Source organism: Artibeus jamaicensis, unplaced genomic scaffold (genome assembly GCF_021234435.1).
Source record: "Artibeus jamaicensis isolate MK-2021 breed Jamaican fruit bat unplaced genomic scaffold, CSHL_Jam_final contig_786, whole genome shotgun sequence".
Taxonomy (NCBI): domain Eukaryota; kingdom Metazoa; phylum Chordata; class Mammalia; order Chiroptera; family Phyllostomidae; genus Artibeus; species Artibeus jamaicensis.
The window spans coordinates 1,732,454-1,753,130 of record NW_026521971.1 but is presented as its reverse complement, the minus strand read 5'-3'; the positions used below and the strand labels follow the sequence as shown (position 1 = coordinate 1,753,130).

General features: G+C 56.7%; 1 protein-coding gene across 4 annotated transcripts in view; it reads left to right on the top strand.

Annotated features, from left to right (window-relative positions):
* The first annotated feature begins 306 nt into the window (after positions 1-306).
* P4HA2 (prolyl 4-hydroxylase subunit alpha 2) overlaps positions 307-20,677 on the top strand; it is a 31,314-nt gene continuing 10,943 nt past the window's right edge. For 2 of the 4 annotated variants that reach the window (XM_037129896.2, XM_053672763.1), the window contains exons 1-9: positions 397-575; positions 877-1,050; positions 8,809-8,908; positions 9,414-9,510; positions 9,893-10,044; positions 12,567-12,704; positions 16,462-16,701; positions 17,855-18,048; positions 18,809-18,985. In XM_037129896.2, the coding sequence (XP_036985791.1) occupies positions 8,827-8,908; positions 9,414-9,510; positions 9,893-10,044; positions 12,567-12,704; positions 16,462-16,701; positions 17,855-18,048; positions 18,809-18,985 (1,080 nt within the window). In that variant the 5' untranslated portion in view covers positions 397-575; positions 877-1,050; positions 8,809-8,826. The other 2 variants (XM_037129895.2, XM_053672764.1) reach the window with 2 other exon arrangements.

The window sequence follows — 20,677 nt, the reverse complement described above, 5'->3', positions numbered from 1 at the left end:
CCCGAATCCCACAGGTGGGAGCCGGGCGAAGGTGGCGGGCGCGGCGTACGTGCGGCCCGCGGCGGGCGGCATGAAGGGCGCGCGGCGGGCTCCCGCCCCGCCCGGGGCTCCCGCCTGGCTCGGGGCCCGCGCCCCGCTCCGTGCGTCCCGGCGGCCCGAGCCCGCTCCCGGGGTCGCAGGCGCCTGCGACCCTTGGCCGAGGCGCTCCGGGCGCGGAGCCAGGAGCCCGGCCGCTCGGGGGCGGGAGGTGGGGACGTGGCCGCGGCTCAAGCGGGCGGGGCGGCCGCGGCGGGAGGCGGAGCCGCGGGCGGAGGAGGCGCCGAGGGCCGGGCGCCGCCGCGGGAGGTTCTGGAAACGCCGGGAACGGCGTGAACGTCCAGGTGAGCACTCGGCCGCCGGGTCCGCCGCGGGGCTCGGGCGCGGGCCGGGGGTGCGGGGTCGTGCGTCCTGCCCCCTCGGGGCCCGGGGTCACGGCGCATCCCGGGCCGCAGCCCCGCGCCCTCCGCCCTGGCTGTACACCCGTCCGGGTTCCTGTCCCGCTGTCCCCGTCCCCTCCCCGGGCTCAGGGTGGTGAGGTCAGCGGCGGCCTTCCTGCCGGTCCGCTGGGCGGCCGCGCCAGGCGGGGAACTTGGCCGCCCCGTCACGCTCCGGGAAGGGGCGGCCTGGCCCGGAGGCGGCTCGAAGTTGGAGACCAGCGGGGCGGGGCGGGTGGAACGGGGGGCGTCGGCGGACCTTGGGGGTCCACTTCGTGTCAGTGACCCCACCTTCCTCCCTCCAAAGGGCGAAGGGCTGGCAATCTGTGTCCTGGTCCACCTTGGTGCTCATGAAAAGACTGGCTGTTTTATTAGAAAGTGTTTTTTTTCTTCCCCCCTTCAGACATCTCTTTGGAATCTGCGTTGCTGTTCCTCAACGTCTGCAAAGACTGTGGTAATTAGTTAAGTAATTCAACAAACGGACCCTTCTGTGTCAGAAACGAAGGGATTGCTACCCACTGGAAGGGGCAGACCCACTGGACTGGAAGACTGGGAAGTCCAGGCCCAGAGCAGTGTGGTGAGTGCTGGGCTGGGAGGCAGCACCAGGCTGCTGGTCATTGGTGGAGAACAGGATGCTTCAGACCAGAGGGCTCCCTGGAGGAGGTGACTCATTAGCTGGAGTGGTCAGATGAAGTCTGAATGAAGGCTAACCTGGACAGAGGAACAGCCTGTGTAAGAAGGAGCAGACCTGGCTGGGCACTGGAGTGGAAGCAGGGTGGTGGGGGAAGGGACATTTTAGGGGGTAGCTGCCCATGGACCCTGTCCACAAGAGCTTCACCTGAGAGGACAGTGCCTCATACTGTGCCCTGCGTGTGGAGGGTGCTCAGCAAACCTTTGCAACTTGAGAGTGATCAGCACAGCAGAGGTGGGCTCCTGGCCTCTGCATCGGACACCTTTAAGATGGCATAGAAGAACGTGAGAGTCCCTTCCAAGACTGAGACTTGTGTCCTCTGCTGTGGAGTGACACCCAAGGCTTGTGCTCCCTGACAAGCCTGATGGTGGCAGCCCTCCTGCAGGAGGTCCGGGCCCTGAGCACATGGGCTGGAGAATGTCACTTTGTAGCTTAGGGCATGCTCAACTGTCTCAGGTTTTGCAGACATCCACTCTCCACCTAAAAGTTATAGAATGTTTTTGCAAACTGCTGCAGCTTCTCGGCACATGTCACATCTGGGGCAATACATTCCATGGTTAAGTTCTCTGTGAAGTGAACTAAGATTTCCTTCGGCTTGTGCTTAAAACTACTCCCAAAGTGCCCAGGGTGCAGTTCCTCACTGGGTGGTTCTGGGCCTCTGGGCTCAGCCTCTTTGTTCACTTCTACTCACGAGATCTTTGGGCTGTGAATCCTTTGCTTCTAGTGCCTTCTTATTCGCAGATGGCCAAGCGTGTCCAGTGTGCGGCCCTTCCAAGGAAGCCACGTAGCAAGGATGGAGAGAGTTGGCCGGAGGCCTCACTCCAGAGATGCTGTCATACTGGGCTACTGTAGTTCTGCGAGAGCTCAGCAGGCACACATGGTGACGGCTAGTCTGGGGCGTGAGATAGGCCCTTCTGCCCCGCTGCAGGCTCTGAAATGGGCTGCCCAGGGGAATATTTACTTTGCTGGTTTGTCTGGTCACAGCCGATCTCTGTTTATTCCTTGAGGACCCCCTGTGTGCCTGGCTTCTGCTAGAACGTGCCTGAAGCTGGAATGAGGAAGGAGGAGGAGGTGTCAGCACTGTTCTTGCCTCTGGGTAGCTCACAGTCTCTCTGTGATTGCTGCTTCATGCTGGCAGCTGGCCGTGTTCTGGGGGAGGAGCCCAGAATGTGAGTGTTTATCAGGAGGAGAGACTGCGAGGGTGCAGCCCTGTGGAATGAGTGGGGTGAGGGAATGTGGGATCCACTCATTTCCTGAGAGAGCCTCACTTTTTTGCCTGCCCAGTTTGTGGCCACGCTGGCTGATAGTGTGTGCCGCGCTGGTGGGTGTGTCCCCGAGTCCTGCGATCTGTCAGAGTTTAATTTTATGCAGATGGCGTTGGCAGGAAGTGCTGTGCTGCAGGCACGTGCAGGCCCAGAGTGCTGGAGCGAGAGTCACCCCGAAAATGTCACCCACGTCTAGTAATTTGGGCTTTTGAAGTCTCTCGTGGAACAGAGGGGGAGGGTGGCCCCTGGGGCTTGGGTTGTGCTGGGGATGTGGAAGAGAGGGATAGTTTTTATCTCAGCAAGAGCAGAGGGGAATGAAAAGCATGGGTTGGACTTGCTGGAGTGTGGAAAAGCGTTTTTTTAAGTGTTTGGGTGGTGAGTGTTCCAGCTGAGATAGGATCTGTCTGAGCCTGTTCACAGACCAGCGTCTGTTCTCTCTCTACCTTTCACAAAGTGCTTACTAGAAGATAGCCTGTGTTGTACCTGGGACTCCTGAGGGCCAGGGTGTGGCCTCAGTCCTGCGGCCTTGTACCCGTAGGAGGCAGAGAAATACCTGAGCTCCTGCAGGATTGGCCCAGTGCCCCCCTCCCCCCCTTTTGCCAGAGACATCCCTCCCTTGGCGAGAGTTCGAGCCAGTGACCGACCACTTGCAGGGCTGTTCCTGAATGTCCGTAGGGCTGCAGCGCCTGATGCCGCTCTCTCATGAATGAACGTTGTGTTCCTTCCAGCACTCCTGAGACTGGAGACGGCCCAGTTTCTACCTTGTTTCCATCTTCACTGTCCCCTAGACCGGACCTTCTTCCTCTCTAGGGGTCAGCTGGGCAGCCGGCTGCCTCAGGTCTACTGATGTGCCTGCAGTGTCCTCGGTGCTGCCGACTGGTATCAGTTGTGCCTGGTGCTGCTGGGCTGCCCACCGACATCTGTCATCTCATTCACTCCTCCCAGTGGCCCTATGGGATGCAGGTCCTAATGTTAGTACCATTGTGCAGATGGGAAAACTGAGGTGCAGGAGACCTGTAACTTCGCTAAGGTCACAGGCCAGGCAGTGGTGGTGGAGCTGAGTGTTGGTGGCTGTCTGGGGCTGTCTGATGCCAGGGCGGGCGTGCCCTGCCGACTGGACTGTTCTGCCCTGAGCTGGCCTGCTTGGTCAATTGTGAGGGCTGTGATGGATGCCTGGGCAGAGGCGTCTGTCACCTGAACTCAGGCCACCATAGTCCCGTCTTTTGGCTCCACGTTGCTGTCTGCCTTCTGGTAGGATCCAGCCAGGGGTGTCGCGAAGTTGCTTTGTGAACCGCAGTGAAGTCCTCGACCCAGGCAGGCCTGCTGTGCCAGGGCAAAGTGGGGCTCCCCCTGGTTGGGAGGCCCTGGTGCTGTGAGCCAGCAGATGTTGCTGGGAAGGACTGAGACAGAAGTGTCTGGTGGAAAGTACGTTTGGGGTTTGAACCTCCGCCCTGCCGGTGATTTGCTGGAGCCGTCGGGTGTGCGGGGAAATGCTCTCAGCCTCAGTTATCTCTCTGTAGCTGAAATGCAGACGATAATCTGTCTTGTTTACAAGACTTGGGTGAGGATTAGAAGGTAGAAATGAAAGATTTTCGGAATCATAAATAGCGGTTATCTCAGGCGAGTTCCCAGAAAACAGAGCCCAAGGTGGAGTGTAAGTGCTGGTTGCTTCTTGGGAAGGTGCACTTGCAGGGCGGGAGAGGGAGGGAAGGGGCGGTGAGGTAGAGGAGGGTGGGAAGCAAACGCAGGGTGCTGCTCAGCAAGCCGGCTGGTCTGCACACGGCTGGGCCACCTCTGGGCGAGCTCGACAGAAAGTCCATGTCACAGGAGTTCCTCAGTGGACCTCCTCTTGTCCTCTGCCCTTCACTGGTCAGAGCTGCCTCGAGTGAGGCCTTAACTCCCCCTGCTCCTGGGGTGCACTAGCAGGGCCCCTCAGCAGCCCCTGGGGAGGTGGGCGTGGCATGTCCTTGGAGCCCCCGGAGGAGCCGGAGTTTAGGGCCCGACAGTCTCTTCCACTGGGTCTGAGGTGAGCCAGCTGCCCAGGAGACAGGCGAGGTCAAGAGAGGTGGAGGTGGTGAGTCTGATGCATCAAACACGATGGTGCCTGGGTTTTGTCCTCGTCTGGATGTCCTTCTTGTGCGTTGGTCTCGCCTAGACTGCTAAGTCTCTGCCAGGACGGTGACTGAATACCCAACTGGGCTTTTGCAGGTCTATTTTTACAGCCTTCTCTGCTGCTTCATTGCTTATTTACTGGAGCAGGAGACTGTGCTTTTGATGGTGCCCAAGTGGGAGGTACATATCCACGTGTTCGTGGCCCAGAGAGAGAAAGCGTAAGAATAGCTGCAGGTGAACGCCTTGGCTTCGTCAGGTTCTCAGTGAAGGAGTACGTCTTTCCTGTGGGGGGGTAGTTGAAGGTATGAAAGCTGGAGTCGTAAGATGGGGCCGGAGAGGGCAGTAGGGCCAAGTCACGAGAGTCCAAAAGCCCCTGAGGGCTAGGGAGTTTGGACGTGATCCTGAGGGCAGTGGAGAGCCTTTGGAAAGTTCTTAGGGAGAGAGACCAGAGGAGGGGCTGTAGCAAGCCTGGCTGGCTGCTTGGCAGAGCGGAGGCGGGTGGGAGGCCAGGCGAGATGAGAGAGCCACGTGGGCAGCCAGCGTGGCTGCAGCAGGGGGTTGGGTGACTCCAACCAGGGTGATGCTGCAGTGTGACATTGGGTGAGGGGAGCAGGGTGTCTCCCCTCCTTCCCTGGGCTGCCAGTGACAGCAGCTTGTGGGCCTCAGGGGACATCCATGTGCTCAGGTGGCCGGTCCTGGGGGAACCTCCATACGGCTCCTAGGTTTGTGCATGCCTGTCCTCTTGGCTTTGCCGTCCCAGAGTGGGCCACGCCGCCGGGAGGCAGGGGCGCTGCGGGGAGCCCTGTTCAGGCAGGTTTGGCCCCTACACAGAAGGCAGGCAGCCTCTTGTTCAGTGCCAAGCAAGACCTATTCTCAGCAAACCCATGTTCTGTCCCTAGGCTGTTAAATACATTGTTAAAAGGCAAGCTGTTGCATTTGGGTTGCAGCTGGGAGCTTGGCAGAGGTTCCTGCCTGATGGATGAGGTAAGGGGAGAAGCTGAGGACGCTGCTGGTTTGCAGCTGGAAACATCTTTTCATGCCCAGTTGGCCAGGTTATAAATGGCCTTTCCAAACAAGTCCTTTCCAAAGAGAAGGCTTGTTGGGGACTCTGATTGTATGTCTTGGGATTGCCCTGTGTTCAGAAACAGTGCTGGTCGCCTGGTGGGTGAATCACTGTCCCTGGGGTGTTGGCAGGGTTTGGAGGGCCTGCCCACGGGGGTCCCAACTCAGACTGCCGGCTCTGCCTTGGAGTCCCTTTGAGAGGCCTACTTGGTTTTTTTCACTTTAAGCATATTAGAAAATCTATGTCAAATTCCCCATGGAACTCCTTGTAGAAAGTTTAGGAAATACAAATAAACATGAAGAGGAAAATAAACTTATTTCACCAAGAGACAATGTAGATTTATGATTCTCTTCTTGCTTCATGTGTCTGTGTATATATAAATTTGCATAGATGCACGGAAATCTATACATACGCTTCTCCTTGTAAAAACGAAATCATAGAGTACGTGTTGTGTGGGAGCCTGCTCTTCTCACTGGACAGTATGCGCATGGCACCCACCCTCACGCAGCCTACAGCCGCCCTTCGCAGGGAAGAAACGTGTGGTCTTCCACGGCGGAGGTTTCCTGACTCGAACAAGTCTGTGGTGAAGTGTTCTGTGTCGGTCGTGTGACATGGGTCAGGCATGGCTGTCAACTCAGGAGCCGCTCACATAAAACTCGGGGCTGGTTTTTCCACCCGGGCTCCATGCCATGTTGTTTTCCGTAAAAAGAGATTCGACGTTGCCCATTTCCAGGACTGTTCAGCATGGATTTCTGAGGGTTCCTGGAGGGCGTCAGCAGCCCCGGGCGCTTTGTGGGGGCGCAGGGCAGGTACACAGACTCCCACCTGCTTTGTCCCCAGGAGCTTCCGAGCACAGGTATGAGATGGGATGCTGCCCGCTCCCAACCTGCCCCTTTTTTTGTATGAAGCCTTTGGTGTTCAGGGGCCCAAGATCAGGAGAAATGGGCCAGGGCTTCCAGGACACCCCTGCCTGTAGTGGCAGTGTCGATGGTGGCAATCTGGGGCTCCTTGGGCCAGGCTCTCTGGGCCAGCAGGTTTGTCCGCTCCTCCATCAGAGCTGGGCTTTGCAGGCTCTTGGGAAGCAGTTTCCCAGAACCCTATCTGAGGTTCTCTGGAGCTCTGCCTCCAGGCTGGGACTCATGGGTGGGCTGGGTCAAAGCCACGTGGCCCATTCCGGAGAAATGGCTGCTGGTGTTCATGTACTGAAGGAATGTGGGTGCTTTCTCCTGTGTCCTGTAAGGCATGGACCATGGACAGTATCACCAAGGTGATTTGAAAGCAATGAAGAGGCTTCTTGAATTTGTCACCTGTTCTCTGAAGAGGTATGCCACTGCAGCCAGCGACACATGGGAGGAGCACTGGGGTCCCTCCTATCCGACCACGTCTGGTCTGTTCTCCTGCCGTGGCCCCCTCTTCCACCAGCCTGTGCCCCGTCAGCTGGTCCCTCGCTCTCCATAGATTCAGTCTTCGGGCCTTGGTTTTTACTGTCCTTTCCCTACAGACACATAGCACGTGCTCTGCTGAGCTACTCTAGCCTCTTGAGAGATAAAGGGCAGATACCGAGCCTTATGAAAGGGGCTTGTATACACAATAAGAAAGGCCTTCTGGAACCCTGGGGCGGAGATGCAGTGTGGTGGTGAGCCTGGAAGCAGACCTAGGGCTGCATCGGGGGGACCTGAACACAACCCCCCCCCCAGCCAGCCAGCCCTACTCCCCTTCTTCCTGTGACTTGCTTTCCCCTGCTGCCCTCTCTCCAGGATGCACCCCTGAGCACAATGTTCCCTGCGCTGCAGCAGATTCTGGGCTGAAGGACCTTGTCCCGTGAATCTCTGGGCCTCCAACACTGAGGGCACTGATGGGCGAGCCACTGGCTCTGCAGACACTGGGCAGGGGCGTGGACAAATGAGGCCGTTCGCTGACCCTCCCCTCCTCCTGAGTCTAGAACCTGTTTGGGGGCGGGGGTTGTGGTTGGGTTTCTCTCAGCCTAACCTGGAACTGCAGTGGATTGGGACTTCTTCTGAGAAGGCGAGGGGAGGAATGGCGCATGTGACTATGTCTAATCCACCATGGCAGGCAAAAAAAAAAAAACCCCAACCCTGGTGTTAGTCAACTCAGACTTAGAGTTGTTAGATAAGGCTTACATTTGGGGGGGCGGGATTTGTATTTCCGTTCTTTTCCTTGTTTTCTCTTAGTAAATTTCCGGTGGGGCTTGGCTGGAGTAGAGCAGGAAGAGGAAGGACTGACAAAGCTGGGATCAGACCGGTGCCCCCCACCCCCACCCGCCTGCCCCAAGCTGCGTGACTGAGCTTGCAGTGGCCCCTGAAACTTCTGCTGTGTACTTAGGTCCAACACCAGTGGGGCTTGTCGCAGGTTGTGCCTGCTGCCTTCAGGGCTGGTTCTAGGCTCCTGAGAAGGTAGCAGCTGGCCTCTCACCCCATGTCAGCAGCACGGCCTGGCCCCACCCGGGGCTTTGGCCCTACGTGGCTGGTTCGTTTCTGTACCCAGAGTGCCTAGCTCAGTGCCTGGCACACATGAGCCTGCAGTAAACATTTGTGAATGGGGACGCACCAGTGAGGCCGGCGCATGCTGGGGAGCATCACTGCGGGAAGAGGGGCGTCTGCCTGCGTGCCTGCTCCCAGACCGTGGCCTGGGGCAGACTGGCAGGGGCAGTTTTTATTCCCTGTCTGGCCAACCAGCTGCTGTGCACTTCTTGTGGAGTGTGGGTCCCCCGGAACCTCTGGTGTCAGTTTCTGTTTTTGTCATTGTCTCTCCTCCAGTGTCAGTCTCCTCGTGGGCAGGGCTGCGTGTTACCTCTGGGTCCCCAGCACCTGGCTGTCCTGGCACGTTCAGAAGGAAAGGCAGAAGCAGACAAGCGATCTTGAAACAAGAAGGGGTGGGGCAGAATCTGGGGCATAGAGACTGCTAGAACCAGTGGTGACTGACCCCATGCAGTCTAGCCTTCCTCCCATGTGGCCGGTGGCTGCCAGGGGCCAAGAGGGCAGTCTCTCCCAAGGACCTGTCTCATCCAAGAGCAGGGGCCAGCATTGAGCCCACATCCCTGATTTACCCCCTGCTGGTCCTGAATCCCCTGAGCCCCTGTGTGCTAGGGCAGGGTTTTGGCATGTTTGTGTGTATACGAGTGCACATGCCTGTGCGTCTCCTCCCCCACTGTGCACCCAGTGACTGTTGCTGAATATCTTGCAGACGCTGCCTTCTGCGACCATGAAACTCTGGGTGTCCACGTTGCTGGTGGCTTGGTTGGGTGTCCTGGGCTGCGTGCAAGCTGAATTCTTCACCTCTATCGGTATGTGCCGCGGGGCTGTCCCTTACCGAGCAGTCTTTGGCTCAAGCGCCTCAATGTCCCTGCCTGAGGCCTCTTCTCGTTCAGGAAGCGGTGGCCTCACTCACTGGTTTGGGCCAGTCCTAGGGGGAGTGGGACTTGCAGAGTTTTTGTTTCCCCCTCCGAGGCCCGGTGACCTGGCTGTCCCAGGAGCCAGCAGTCTCAGCCGGGCCCCCGTCCCTGGGCAGTGCAGGCTGCTGCTGGGCCGCCTGGCCTTCCTGACTCCCTTTCTCCCGGGACGGGGGAGTGGTGCTGAGCAGAGAGCATTCTGCCTCTCTCTTCCTGAAGCTGGGGGCCGGGAGCGTGGGAGTGCCAAGTCCGCTTTAACTCCAGGTCCCCAAGATGCCGAGAGAGCCGACCTGCCCGTGGCCCAGGGCACAGGCCTCTGTGCGGGTGCTCTGCGCCCCAAGGAAGGGAATGGGGCATCTCTCATCCATGTCTCTCGGGCCCTTTCTCCCGTCCCCTGTAGGACACATGACGGACCTGATTTACGCAGAGAAGGACCTGGTGCAGTCTCTGAAGGAGTACATCCTTATGGAGGAAGCCAAGCTCTCCAAGATTAAGAGGTGCCTGGCATCCTAAGTCCCCAAGCCCACCCTGAGTCGGCCCCCCTGACCTCCGGGAACCCATCTGGGGCACCCGTAAGAGGAAGCCATTGAGAGAGCACTGTGCCGCTGGCCAGGAGTTACCTCGGGGCCGTCCCCAGGGTGGCTCCACATGGGCTGATGGCCCCCTGCCTTTTCCTTTCTGTTTAAGAGCCTCTTTGTATTCAGTGGGGTCCCCTGCTCTTGTCTAGAGTAAGGGGCTGCAAGGATCCATGGGGCCTTACTGTATCCATTCTTTGTTGCCTCTTGATGAAGAGCACCCTGAGTCCCACCGGGGAAGTTACCGCAGGTCAAGGCCCTTATGGGTGCGTGTGTTAGTCTCCCTTTCCCTCTGGCTCCACAGCTGGGCCGACAAAATGGAAGCTCTGACCAGCAAATCGGCTGCTGACCCCGAGGGCTACCTGTCCCACCCTGTGAATGCCTACAAACTGGTGAAGCGGCTGAACACAGAGTGGCCTGAGCTGGAGGGCCTTGTCCTGCAGGACTCGGCCGCAGGTGAGGGACGGCGAGCGCGGCTGAGCCTCTCCCGGGTCTGGGTCCGGGAGGGTGAGTGCCGGTGTGAGCAGGGACCCTGTCATCTCACATCCTCTCCCTTCTCTGTGGGGACCAGACCGGTCGGTGGCTGGCTTTGCGGTGTAATATGTGTCAGGAATTAGTTCTTGCCTTTTCCTCGGGTTTTCACTTCCCTTTTTTGGTAGCGATTTTTTCTGATCATACTTCAATAATACATTTTTATAGAAAAGTTGGGAAATACAAAAACATTCACATAAGGAAGTGACAGTTCTTAATCCAATCACCTAGTGATAATGAGTACTACTCAGATTCCAGGTTTTTTATGCATACATGTACATAAAAAATGGAACTATACCTATATACCAGGGGTGCAGACTCACTTGCTCTGAGGGGCCAAATGAACTGACGGAGGTGAACTAGGTGGGCTGGGTGGTGGGACCCACAAGCTGGGGCACAGGGGCCGCATGTAAACTCATTCCCACTCATGTCTTTTTTTTTTTTTTTTTAAATTTTCCCATTCCTGTCTTTTAGATATAAAATAAATCTACTAGCAGATTTGTGGCATAAGAGTATACTGTTTCCCTAAATTTTGCAGCTTCTCTGTAGGCCCATTAAATGTTCTTCTGAAACACCATTTTAATGGCTGGATAGTCATCTGTCATACAGATGTTGTGTAAACTTGGTCAAGCCAGGGGACGTGGCCTTGTTTCCAAATCATCGGCAATCTTGCACACACATCTCTGGTTATTTTCTCAGGATACATTCCTAGAAGAGGTATTTGCAGGTCAGTGCAGGGACTGTTTTAAAGCTCTAACTGTGCTTGGTGCTTTCGCTCTGATAGAACTTTCTAGGCTCTAATGTTTTACGCTCAGCGGGAGCTGGTGGGGTGGGCCTTCCTGCCTCAGAGCCCTGGGCTCAGCCTCCAGGACTCCGTGCCTCGTGTCCCTGAGTTGGGAGTGCTGATTAACTTCAGACTAGTTGTTTCTCTGGCCCAGGCGTTTCAGCCCTTGTAGCCAGACTGGGCTGGGCTTGGACCGGGTAGCCTCTGGGGAGGGATTGGTGAGCTCAGCTGGGCTGGAGCTGTGCCCAGTGAGCTCACCGCCTGCAGAGGCCGAGGCCGCCTTTCCCAGGCCCTGGCCTCCCGGCCTAGGCCCGCAGCTCAGAACTGAGTGTTCGGCCTGCGCTGCAGGAGAACAGGCCTGCTCAGGGGACCATCCACCAGCTCCTCTCCACCCCTCTCCACCACCAACATCTCATTTCTTTGGGAAAAAAATTACCTAGAGGAGACAGGATAGGCCCTTAGGTTCTTTTCACCTCTAATTTTCAGAGTTCTCACCCCAGAAATGAGGGGACATGCTGATATGTGGCTTTTTCTGGGGTGTGTTTTCTTTTTCCTGGATTGTAAAACTCTTTAGGGTCCCTGGCCACACAGTCAGGAGGAAGACAGCATGGCAGCATCTTGGCCCCTGGGTTCCCAGGCATGGGTGAAAGTGGGTGTGTGAGCTGGAGTCGTGAGGGTAGGTGGCTGTGGGTGCTGCCACTCTGGGGAGCAGTGTGGCTGGAGATGAACGGCTCCGGAGCTCCCCTCCCAGCTCCCAGCTCCCAGCTCATGGGCAGAATTGCAGCTTCTGAATCCTCATGGTGAGGCTGACCCCCTCCTGGAGCCCTGAGACTGCAAGAGGTGCACATCTTGCTTTACAGTGGACTTAGAGTCCCAGAACAGCTTCCTTGGGGTTCTCTAAGGTCAGGGGTTCTCCCACCCTCCAGGCTGTGGTCTTGAATGGCACAGTTGGGGAGCTCCTACCCTGAGGTCATAGCAGGTTTGAGTGGTGGGGGGTACCTAGAGAGCAGAGCAAGGCCCAGTGTAGTCTCTCAGGGGACCGTGCTAGGCTGGTGCAGCCTCACCTGCTGGGCCTGGCCACATGGAGTCCTGGCCCCTAATCGAGGGGGTGCAGACAGTGCCAGATGCCTCCAGGACTATCGTCCTCACTGTTCTGGATGATAAGGGCCAGTGGTCAGTGGTGAGTGGCCAACTGGGCTCCCTGAGTTAACTACCTCTGTCCCTTAGGCTCCTTGGCTTGAGATGTGGGCTAGAAGTCTATGTTTACCTGGTCAACCCAGTAATCCTGGGTCGAGGTTTTCCATGTGAGTCATTTCCCACTGAGTGGTCAGCAAGTCTTCCTCAGTCCTCTCTGTGCCTTGCAGTTAGCCTCTCTGTCCCTGTTATCTCCACTGGTCCAGCTGAGTCCTTTGGAGCCAAGACTCCCACCTGCTAACCAAAGTGTGGAGCCATTTCTATCCAGGTCCCAGTGAGTAGCACTGGCAGTGGGTACAGTGAGGGGTGAGAAGAGAGAGGTCTCCATGGAGGAGCCATCGGGACAGCTTCCTGGTGGCAGGGAACCTGCACTAGGCAGAGACCCTCCAGTGAGGACCTCTGTGGTCCCAGGTGGCATTCCTCCCCTGGGTCAAGGGTAACCTCTTGCTCTCACTCTCTCATTTGGAAGGTTTTATTGCCAACCTCTCAATTCAGCGACAGTTCTTCCCTACTGATGAGGATGAAATGGGAGCCGCCAAGGCCCTGATGAGGCTTCAGGACACATACAAGCTGGATTCAGACACGATTTCCAAAGGGGAACTTCCAGGTAACTCGCCACTCCGGGCTTTGCCTGTTCAGCCTGTGATTCTGCTGCAGTGTCTGGGCAGGGCTGGAGCCACGGCCCCCTGTGGTCTCTGCTGCCCGGTGCCGAGTCACCTCTGGCAGTGAGGCTCTCGGGTTTCCAGTTGGTGCCAGTCCCCCTTCCCATGAGAGTCACCTCCCCAGAGCCTGTCCCTGCAGCTGCCCTCCCTGTATGAGTCAAGTTCCTCTCCTAGTCGAGTCTCAGGGAAAGCCGAGGCTGCTGCTCAGGACTCCCTTGGCATTGTCCCCAGTACAGCACTCGGACCCCCATCCCTCCCGCTCCCTTTGGTCTCTTCCTGTCCAGGTCTGCTCTCTTGACTCACAGCCGTGTCCTGTTTGCCCTCAGCTGCAGTCCCTGCCCCATTCCTTCTGCGAGGACCTCTCTGGGCTCTACCCCTGGGCTTACACACAGGCTCCGTTCTCGCTGGCCTTACAAACTCGCCCTCAGGGTCAAAGGCCCTTTTGAGTGTCTGCTGTTCACAGAGCTCTTCCTCCCCCTGGTGAGGCTGCAGAACAGTCTCCCTCCACTTCCTTGATTCCCAGGCCCTCCTGAACGCACAAAGGCTGCCCCTCCCCACTGACTCCCATCCGCCAAGCCTGCCGCCGGAAGGTCACCAGGGGCCAGGCAGCTGCTAAAACCAAGGACAGGTTCAGACATAATGTTCTTTAACTTTCTGCAGCGTTTGGCACGCCGATAGCTCCTTTCTTTCTGATATTCTCCCTCCTTTGAGTTCTGGGACACTGATCTTGGCTGTTTCTTCTTTGGCATCTATGGTTATATTCTCTCAATTTAAATCTCTATCTCTCATTTTTCCCCCCACAGGCCCCTTTCCCACTGACTGCTCCAATGTATTTATAAGAATATATCTGGGGTTTGGAGAGGGCTGTTAGAGGCCAAAAATTCAGGGATTCAGTTAGACCCCATTAAACCTTGGGTACCCTTGGGAGTCCCTGGAGGAAGTACTAGCAAAGGAATCATGGTCTGTGGGAGAAGGAGGCTCTCTGTCGTTGGCCTAAAGCTCTGGTACTGAGGAGCCTGTGAACCAGCACTGTGGGCGTGGACTTCCCCTTATTCTTGCCTCGGTCAGGTCTGCGACCAACCAGGCCACGAGGCCAGAGGGAGAAGGCAGCTAGGGGCACCTGCAAGATCAGCTCGCCCCGTAGCTACGAGGCGATTGGTGGAAGAGCCCCCAGTCTGCAGCCATGCCCAGGCAGCGGTCTTTTACTGCAGTTAGCAGTCCCGTGTGCGTCCTGGAGGAGCCCGGGGTGGAAGGGAGTTACTTCCTAAGATTCCACCCCAGTTCATGGTCTCCCTGCTCACCTTCCCCAGGTGAGCCCAGCCCTTTCCATCACTCACGGTATACCTGTACCTGGATGACATCAGATCTGACTTGACCCCTGAGCTTCCAGCCAGTGCAGACAAAGGCCTATGGGACCGCTCTGCTTGGATGTTTCATTGGGCTCCTCAGAATTCACATGTCCCAAACTGAAATCTTTGCCCCTTTCTGAGCTCTCTTCCCATCTCCTTCACCCCTTATCTCAGGAAGAGCACCTCCATTCATTGGCTGCCCACGCCAGAATCCTAAGGCCTGGAGATTCCACCTCCCTAATGTCTTCTGTGCCCGGAGGCTCTGATCCGAGACAGTGTAGCTCAGAGTACAGGAGGCCCTGACTCCAGCTCCGTGATCACTTCTTTCTCATGGGGTCACTGAAATACCATTGTGACTTGCGTACCTCCGGCTCAGCCCTAAAAATCATCTACCATGTGGTCTTTTTTTTTTATCCTCACCTGAGGATATGTTTATTGATTTGAGAGAGAGAGAGAGAGGGAGAGGGATAGAGGGAGGAGGAGAGAGAGGAAAAAAAAGAAAGAGAAAGAAACATTGATTAGTTGCCTCCTGTATGTGCCCTGACCGGGAATGGAACCCACAACCTTTTGGTGTACGGGACGACGCTACTGAGCCACCCTAGCAGGGCGCGCCATGTGGTCTGAGACACTCGTCTCTTTATGTGAGTTCTGGATCACAGCACTTAACTTTCAGGGCTCTACCTAAACTCCTCTTATGCGTGGTCTTTGGGGTCCTGCGTGACCTTGTCTCACTGGCCTCTTTGCCCATTGGTTGGATTAGGCTTCCACACCACTCAGCTCCTTTGCTCACCCCGTGCCCTTGCAGGAATCCCTTACCCATGCCAGCAGGCCTCCTGTCTGGTTGCCCCCCGGCTCACAGCCAGCTCAGCTGGTACTCTCTGGTGGATAGATATTTGAGTTGGCTTTTGGGGAGGATGCTGAGTGTCTGGTGACCATTTGTGACCTTCTTGCATCTGTGAGACATGTTGATAATAGCTGTGGATTGTTAGCATCCTGGGGACCATGGGAGATCTCTTCATACATCATCTCTTTGAATTCTTGCCATTGGTAAAAGAAACAGGAGGAGCAGGAGCCATGATACAGGCACCAAAATTGATGGTATTGTCTCTATTTAGAGATAAGGGGACTACGACTCAGAGAGGCTAAGCAACTTGTCCGTAGTGAAAGCCGCCCTGATCTACACCCAGAGCTCCAGCTTGCTCAGCTGCATCACACTGCCTCTGGCAGCGCGGGTTCCTGGGCCCCCAGAGCCAGAGGAGCTCATGGGAGCCCATGGCGTGTGGATGGGGGCTCAAGGAACCCCATAATCTCTGGTCTGCTTGCTAACTCCTCTCGTCCTCAGCTCCCTGTTCTACATTGTTCCTGAGCCCCCAGGACGAGCAGACTCTGGTCTGTGAAGTGGCCTGCCCATCACAGCGGGGGTTCCCTTCCATGCAGAGCCCCATCTTGGACATTGGGCAGGAAGAGCCGCCTCAGAGGCAGCTCCTCCATGTCAGCCAGACCCAGTTACTGGTAGCAGGGCTGTAGGGAGGTGCCCTTGTTTTCCAGGGCAGGGGTCACAGCTCTTCTTGCTCTCCCTGGGACCTGCTTCCAGGGTTCTCTGAGGGACACACTCACGGCCCCTCCCACCTTGCCACCACCTTAAAGCCTGCATCTCCCCAGAGTTGACACACCTCATGTTGATTTGAAACTCTCTTCATGGGCATTTTCCAGGGCTCAGGGAGCAGCAGATGCTCAGCAAGGTCCCTGCCACCTAACGGCCAAAGCCGGCACTGCAGCTTGGCTCTTGGCCTCCCTTGGTGTCTCATGGCTCCTGCTCCTCCTGTTTCTTTGACCTGTGAGGTCCTCTCAGTGTTGCTATTCTCCCTCTGTCCTTTTTGTACAGGTGCCCTCTGGGGCCCTGGTCTCAGCCACCTTGTCTGCTCTTTCCTCAGACTTCTCCTGGAAGCACTTATCCTCGTCCATGGCTTTAGATGCCAGCTAGGTTCTGTTTTTTATATTCAACTAATTTTTTTACCCTCCAGCCTCACACTTCCAGCTGCGCACAGACATCTGCTGCATGGCTCACAGGACCTTCATATTCTCCCGAAAACTACTTCTTGGTGGGCTTCCCGGGCTTCTCTGTATCAAAGGCCCTGTCCCACTCAACAGAGGGGCGTCTGAGGCTTGGAGGTCAGCTGTGAGCCACAGCCCATGGTAGGGCCAGCCTGGCTGTGCTCACGGTACCAGTGGCCTTTTGAGGTGTATAGTCTGAAGTCCTGGTCAGGCTCTGCTGGCTGATGTCCCCTGCCAGTGACCCAGGCCTCCTCGGTGTGGGAGGCTCCCTAGAGCCTGTTTGCCTCGCCTGCTGCAGGAACCAAGTACCAGGCAGTGATGAGTGCAGATGACTGCTTTGGGATGGGTCGCTCGGCCTACAATGACGGGGACTATTACCACACGGTGCTATGGATGGAGCAGGTGCTGAAGCAACTCGATGCTGGGCAAGAGGCCGTCAGCACCAAGGCCCAGGTGCTGGACTACCTGAGCTATGCCGTCTTCCAGTTGGGTGACCTGCACCGCGCCCTGGAGCTCACCCGCCGCCTGCTGTCTCTTGGTAAGGACGTTCTAGGGAAGGTCAGGTGGGGATTGGCAGCTGGCAGGAGAACTGGTCACTCTGCTGACTACCACCTGGCCATTTTCCCAGGACTGAGCCAACCTGACTGACCGGTGACAAATGCCTTACTGCTTTCAGACCCAGTCCAGCTGCCAGCTAGCTCCTTAACCAACTCAGATCTGGCCTGTCACTAATGGGCACACTGAGGCCTGTGACCCCTGGGACTGTTGTCTAGGAGTCAGTGCCACAGTGTACCTGCTGTTCTGCAGGACAGAGTCTCCCCCGAAGCCAGCTCAGAGCAAGCTGTGTGTCAGGGCTGCCGCGGTGACAATAACCCAACCCTTGTGCATAGGCCTGCCCGGCTACCTGGTGGCCTTGCCCTGGCTCTGGTGGCTAATGTGTTTCATGCTGTGGGACTAATGGGGTCAAAAGCACTGTGTTTTTAAAACCATCTGCTCTGCCTTTTAGTAACAGATGGAATATCACAGTCTGGAAATACTTCTTGTGAGTCTGATGTCCATTAGCATGCATGTGTCCAGCAAGACCGATGTGGGAAGAGAGATTTATAGATTCTGTCATGTCAGTAAGCACTTTGGACAGGGAGTCAGGGAACCCCTGGGCCTCCGTGTTTTCATCCAAGAAGGGGCACAGTGATCCTGGCTCCTTCGTGTTGTGAGGCCCGCACGGTGAGGCCGGGGCAGTGCCACGCTGCTGTTCTTCGTGGCCACCGTTTCAGCCTGCCTTCTAGCTGGGGCCAGCTTGTGATGGGGTCACCAGGGATGGATGTGCCTTAGGGGACAAATGTAACTGGCACACAGCCAAGTTGGGGGCAGGAGGCAGGACTCTGGACTTGTGTCCTTGGGACACAGGGAGGCCTGAGAGGACAGCCCCCTCAGTGACCAGCTAAGTGTCCCTCCCCAGCCTTTCTCGCCCGCCATGTGCCTTCATTGCCTTTTTCTCATCAGTGGCCAGAATGGGAGAACGTCTGTTGTCTTTTTCACCATGACTCTTGAACCCAGTTAGGTGCCGTGGAAGGCAGAGGCTGCGTGCAAGTGTGCTGCTGGGAGGGAAAACCGCTTATAGAATAATTTCTCTAAATGACCTAACAGATGTTTGTGGTTTCCTTTTCCTCCTTGTTCTTTGCTTTTTCTAGACCCGAGCCATGAACGAGCTGGAGGGAATCTGCGATACTTTGAACAGTTGTTGGAGGAAGAAAGAGAGAAAATGGTATCAAATCAGACCAAAGCTGAGCAGGAGACCCAGGACAGCATCTACGAGAGGCCCTCGGACTACCTGCCCGAGAGGGATGTCTATGAGAGCCTCTGTCGTGGGGAGGGTGTCAAACTGGTGAGACCCGCGGGCGGGCCTGGAGCTCAGGCTGTGGACCGACGCTCCGACTCTGGAAGGCAGATTTGGGGAGGATGTTCCGCTGTGGGTTACTTTTCAGCATCTTCCCTAGTCCTTCGTAGTGTCTGCGGAGGCTGGTGTGTGGGCGTTCTTTGAGGTGTAGGACAGGAGACTTTCTCCCCTCCTGTCCCAGGGAGACTTTCAATTCTCTAAGTTATTCCTGAGCCCCCTCCCTACCCCAGCATGCCAGCTTCTGCCCAAGTCACTCTTGGGAAGAAAACCCTGGGTGTGGCCATTCCTCAGTCCCCAGGGGAAGTTGTGGGCTCTGTAGGACAGTCGGGTGTCAGGTCTCACTGGCCTTTGAGAGCCCTGGGGTCCCCAGGCTCCCACCAGGAGGCTCAGGTGTGAGGCAGTCTGCCTGCAGCCTCCAGGCCAACTGCTTGGCCCTCACTGGCCCCTCCTCCCGGGGACTCCCCCGCCCCAGCCCTTTAAACCTACTCACATCTCTGTGAGAAAGGTCAGGGTTAAACCCTCTGCCACAGAGCCCAGTGGTACTCTGGGGAAAGAGAAACATCGCCTGATGTGTGAGGTATCATTTTATGCCAGTCAAGCTGAGAGGCTTTCGATTTCTTCTGTGGGGAGGGGGCGGGGGGAGCAGCTGCTGGGCACGGGGTGTGAGTCCAGCGTCTGCAGCCAGCCAGCCTGGGGTGGAGGGCTGGGGCCCCGCTCAGCTCGGGGCCTGTTGCTCTGTGCTCTGCAGACACCCCAGAGGCAGAAGAGGCTTTTCTGTAGGTACCACCACGGCCACGGGACGCCCCAGCTGCTCATCGCCCCCTTCAAGGAGGAGGACGAGTGGGACAGCCCGCACATCGTCAGGTACTACGATGTCATGTCCGACGAGGAGATCCAGAGGATCAAGGAGCTCGCGAAACCCAAAGTAGGTGTCTCTGCAGGTCCCTCTCGGGTTACTCATCCCTGGTACCGCGGGGCAGTGTGTCCGCCCCCAGCTGGCCTTGGCCGGTCTCTAGCATGAGTCCACTGTGGGGTGGGGTACTAGGAGCTGCAGACTCAGTTTGACCTCGTGGGCCGGTGAGGGAGAGAGCCGAGGAGCTGACGAGGACAGCCAGGGCCAGCGAAGGCCCACAGGGCTGAGTGTCGCCCCCCTGTGGGGGCCGGGGTGTGGAGACGAGTTTTCAGGAGGTATGCCATAGGGCGCCACCCGGCTGGGTCTTGGAGAGCTCCTGGTCAGGCTGGCAAAGGGGGAGAAAGAACGTCTCTGCCATGTCAAACCTCCTCCTCCACCTTGGGCATCGTCATGGATTCGTCTCTCTTAACACTGTCTGCAGGAGGCCCTGCACGCGCCTCATGGCATCTGCTCCTGGGCAGGTGTTTTGTTCCTGTAGCTTCGCTCTGTTTCTCCATTGCTGTACTTTTCCCGGTTACATTACTGTAGGCTAAACTGTTGAGTGTAGAAGGATGTTTCCTAGTAATAGCTAATATTTACAGAGTTCTTAAGTGCAGCAGGCCCCGTGCTGAGTGCTCAACGCATACGGTGACAGTAAGCAGGCTGTGCCGTCGCGCTCATCCCCCTGCCCCAGGAGGAAATGGAGACTCGTGCCCATCCCAGCTCGTCGCTGAACTCACTCCTCTTCTGGTTGTAGCCGATTCTCTTGGGCTGTTCAGACAGTAGTATCACCTGCAAATAAGAAAAAAATTGTCTCCTTCTTAATAGTTATAGCTCTTCTGTTTTTCGTGTCCTACTGAGCTGCCCCAAACTTCTGGATCACTGATACAAGAGGTGCCCTGTCTTGTTCCTGAACTCCCTGAAAACGCCTCTGGTATTTCACTGCTGTATGTGCAGTTGGCTACTGGTTTGTTGCATATCTGTCTTCATGTTATGAAGTTATTCTTCTATTTCTAGTGCATAAGAGATTTGAAAGAGTTGACGTCTTCCAAAGAGAACTGCTTGCCGCCATCTCCCCTCCCCGCTCTGTCAACTGGTGATCGGCAGGGAGGGTTCTGCCCCTCATGGAACTGGTGCTCAGGGAGAGACCTAAGCGAGGTTCCTGCCCTGGCCCCCAGGTCTCATCTTGGAACGACCTTGGTTGGAGGTGCCAGAGTCAGTTGTGTCACCGACATGGCCAAGGGGTGGGGGTGCGTCTAGCCAGTGTGTGTGGAGAATGGGGACTAGGACCTACTGCTTCACACCCCCGGGTCAGCTCCACGGCCTCCAGGGGAGAAAACCACGCTCCTGGTTGCCCAGTGAGTGAGGCGTCGTATGTCAGAATCTCCTGAGAAATTCCTCATAAGTCCCTTAGACCCAGGCAGCGAGGCATTTCTGTGTGCGCACACACGTGTGTGGGAAAGGGGTGGGGGTGGTGCCTGTGTGCATGTGCGTGGTGAGGGCGGTGGGGGTGGTGCTGGGAAAACTTGTCTGTGAACAGAAGCCACGCAAAGAGCTAAACACGGTGACCTCTCCTCTTCCGGAGCCTCCAAGGGGCAGATGCTGTGCCGGCTTTGAAGTGGGGCCGACAAGCTTAACTCGGCCCACGGGGAGTGCTCGGCAGCTGCCTTTGAGTCCCCAGTCTGTTTTCAGAATAGCTCTGTCTGTCCTCGGGAGCAGAGCACA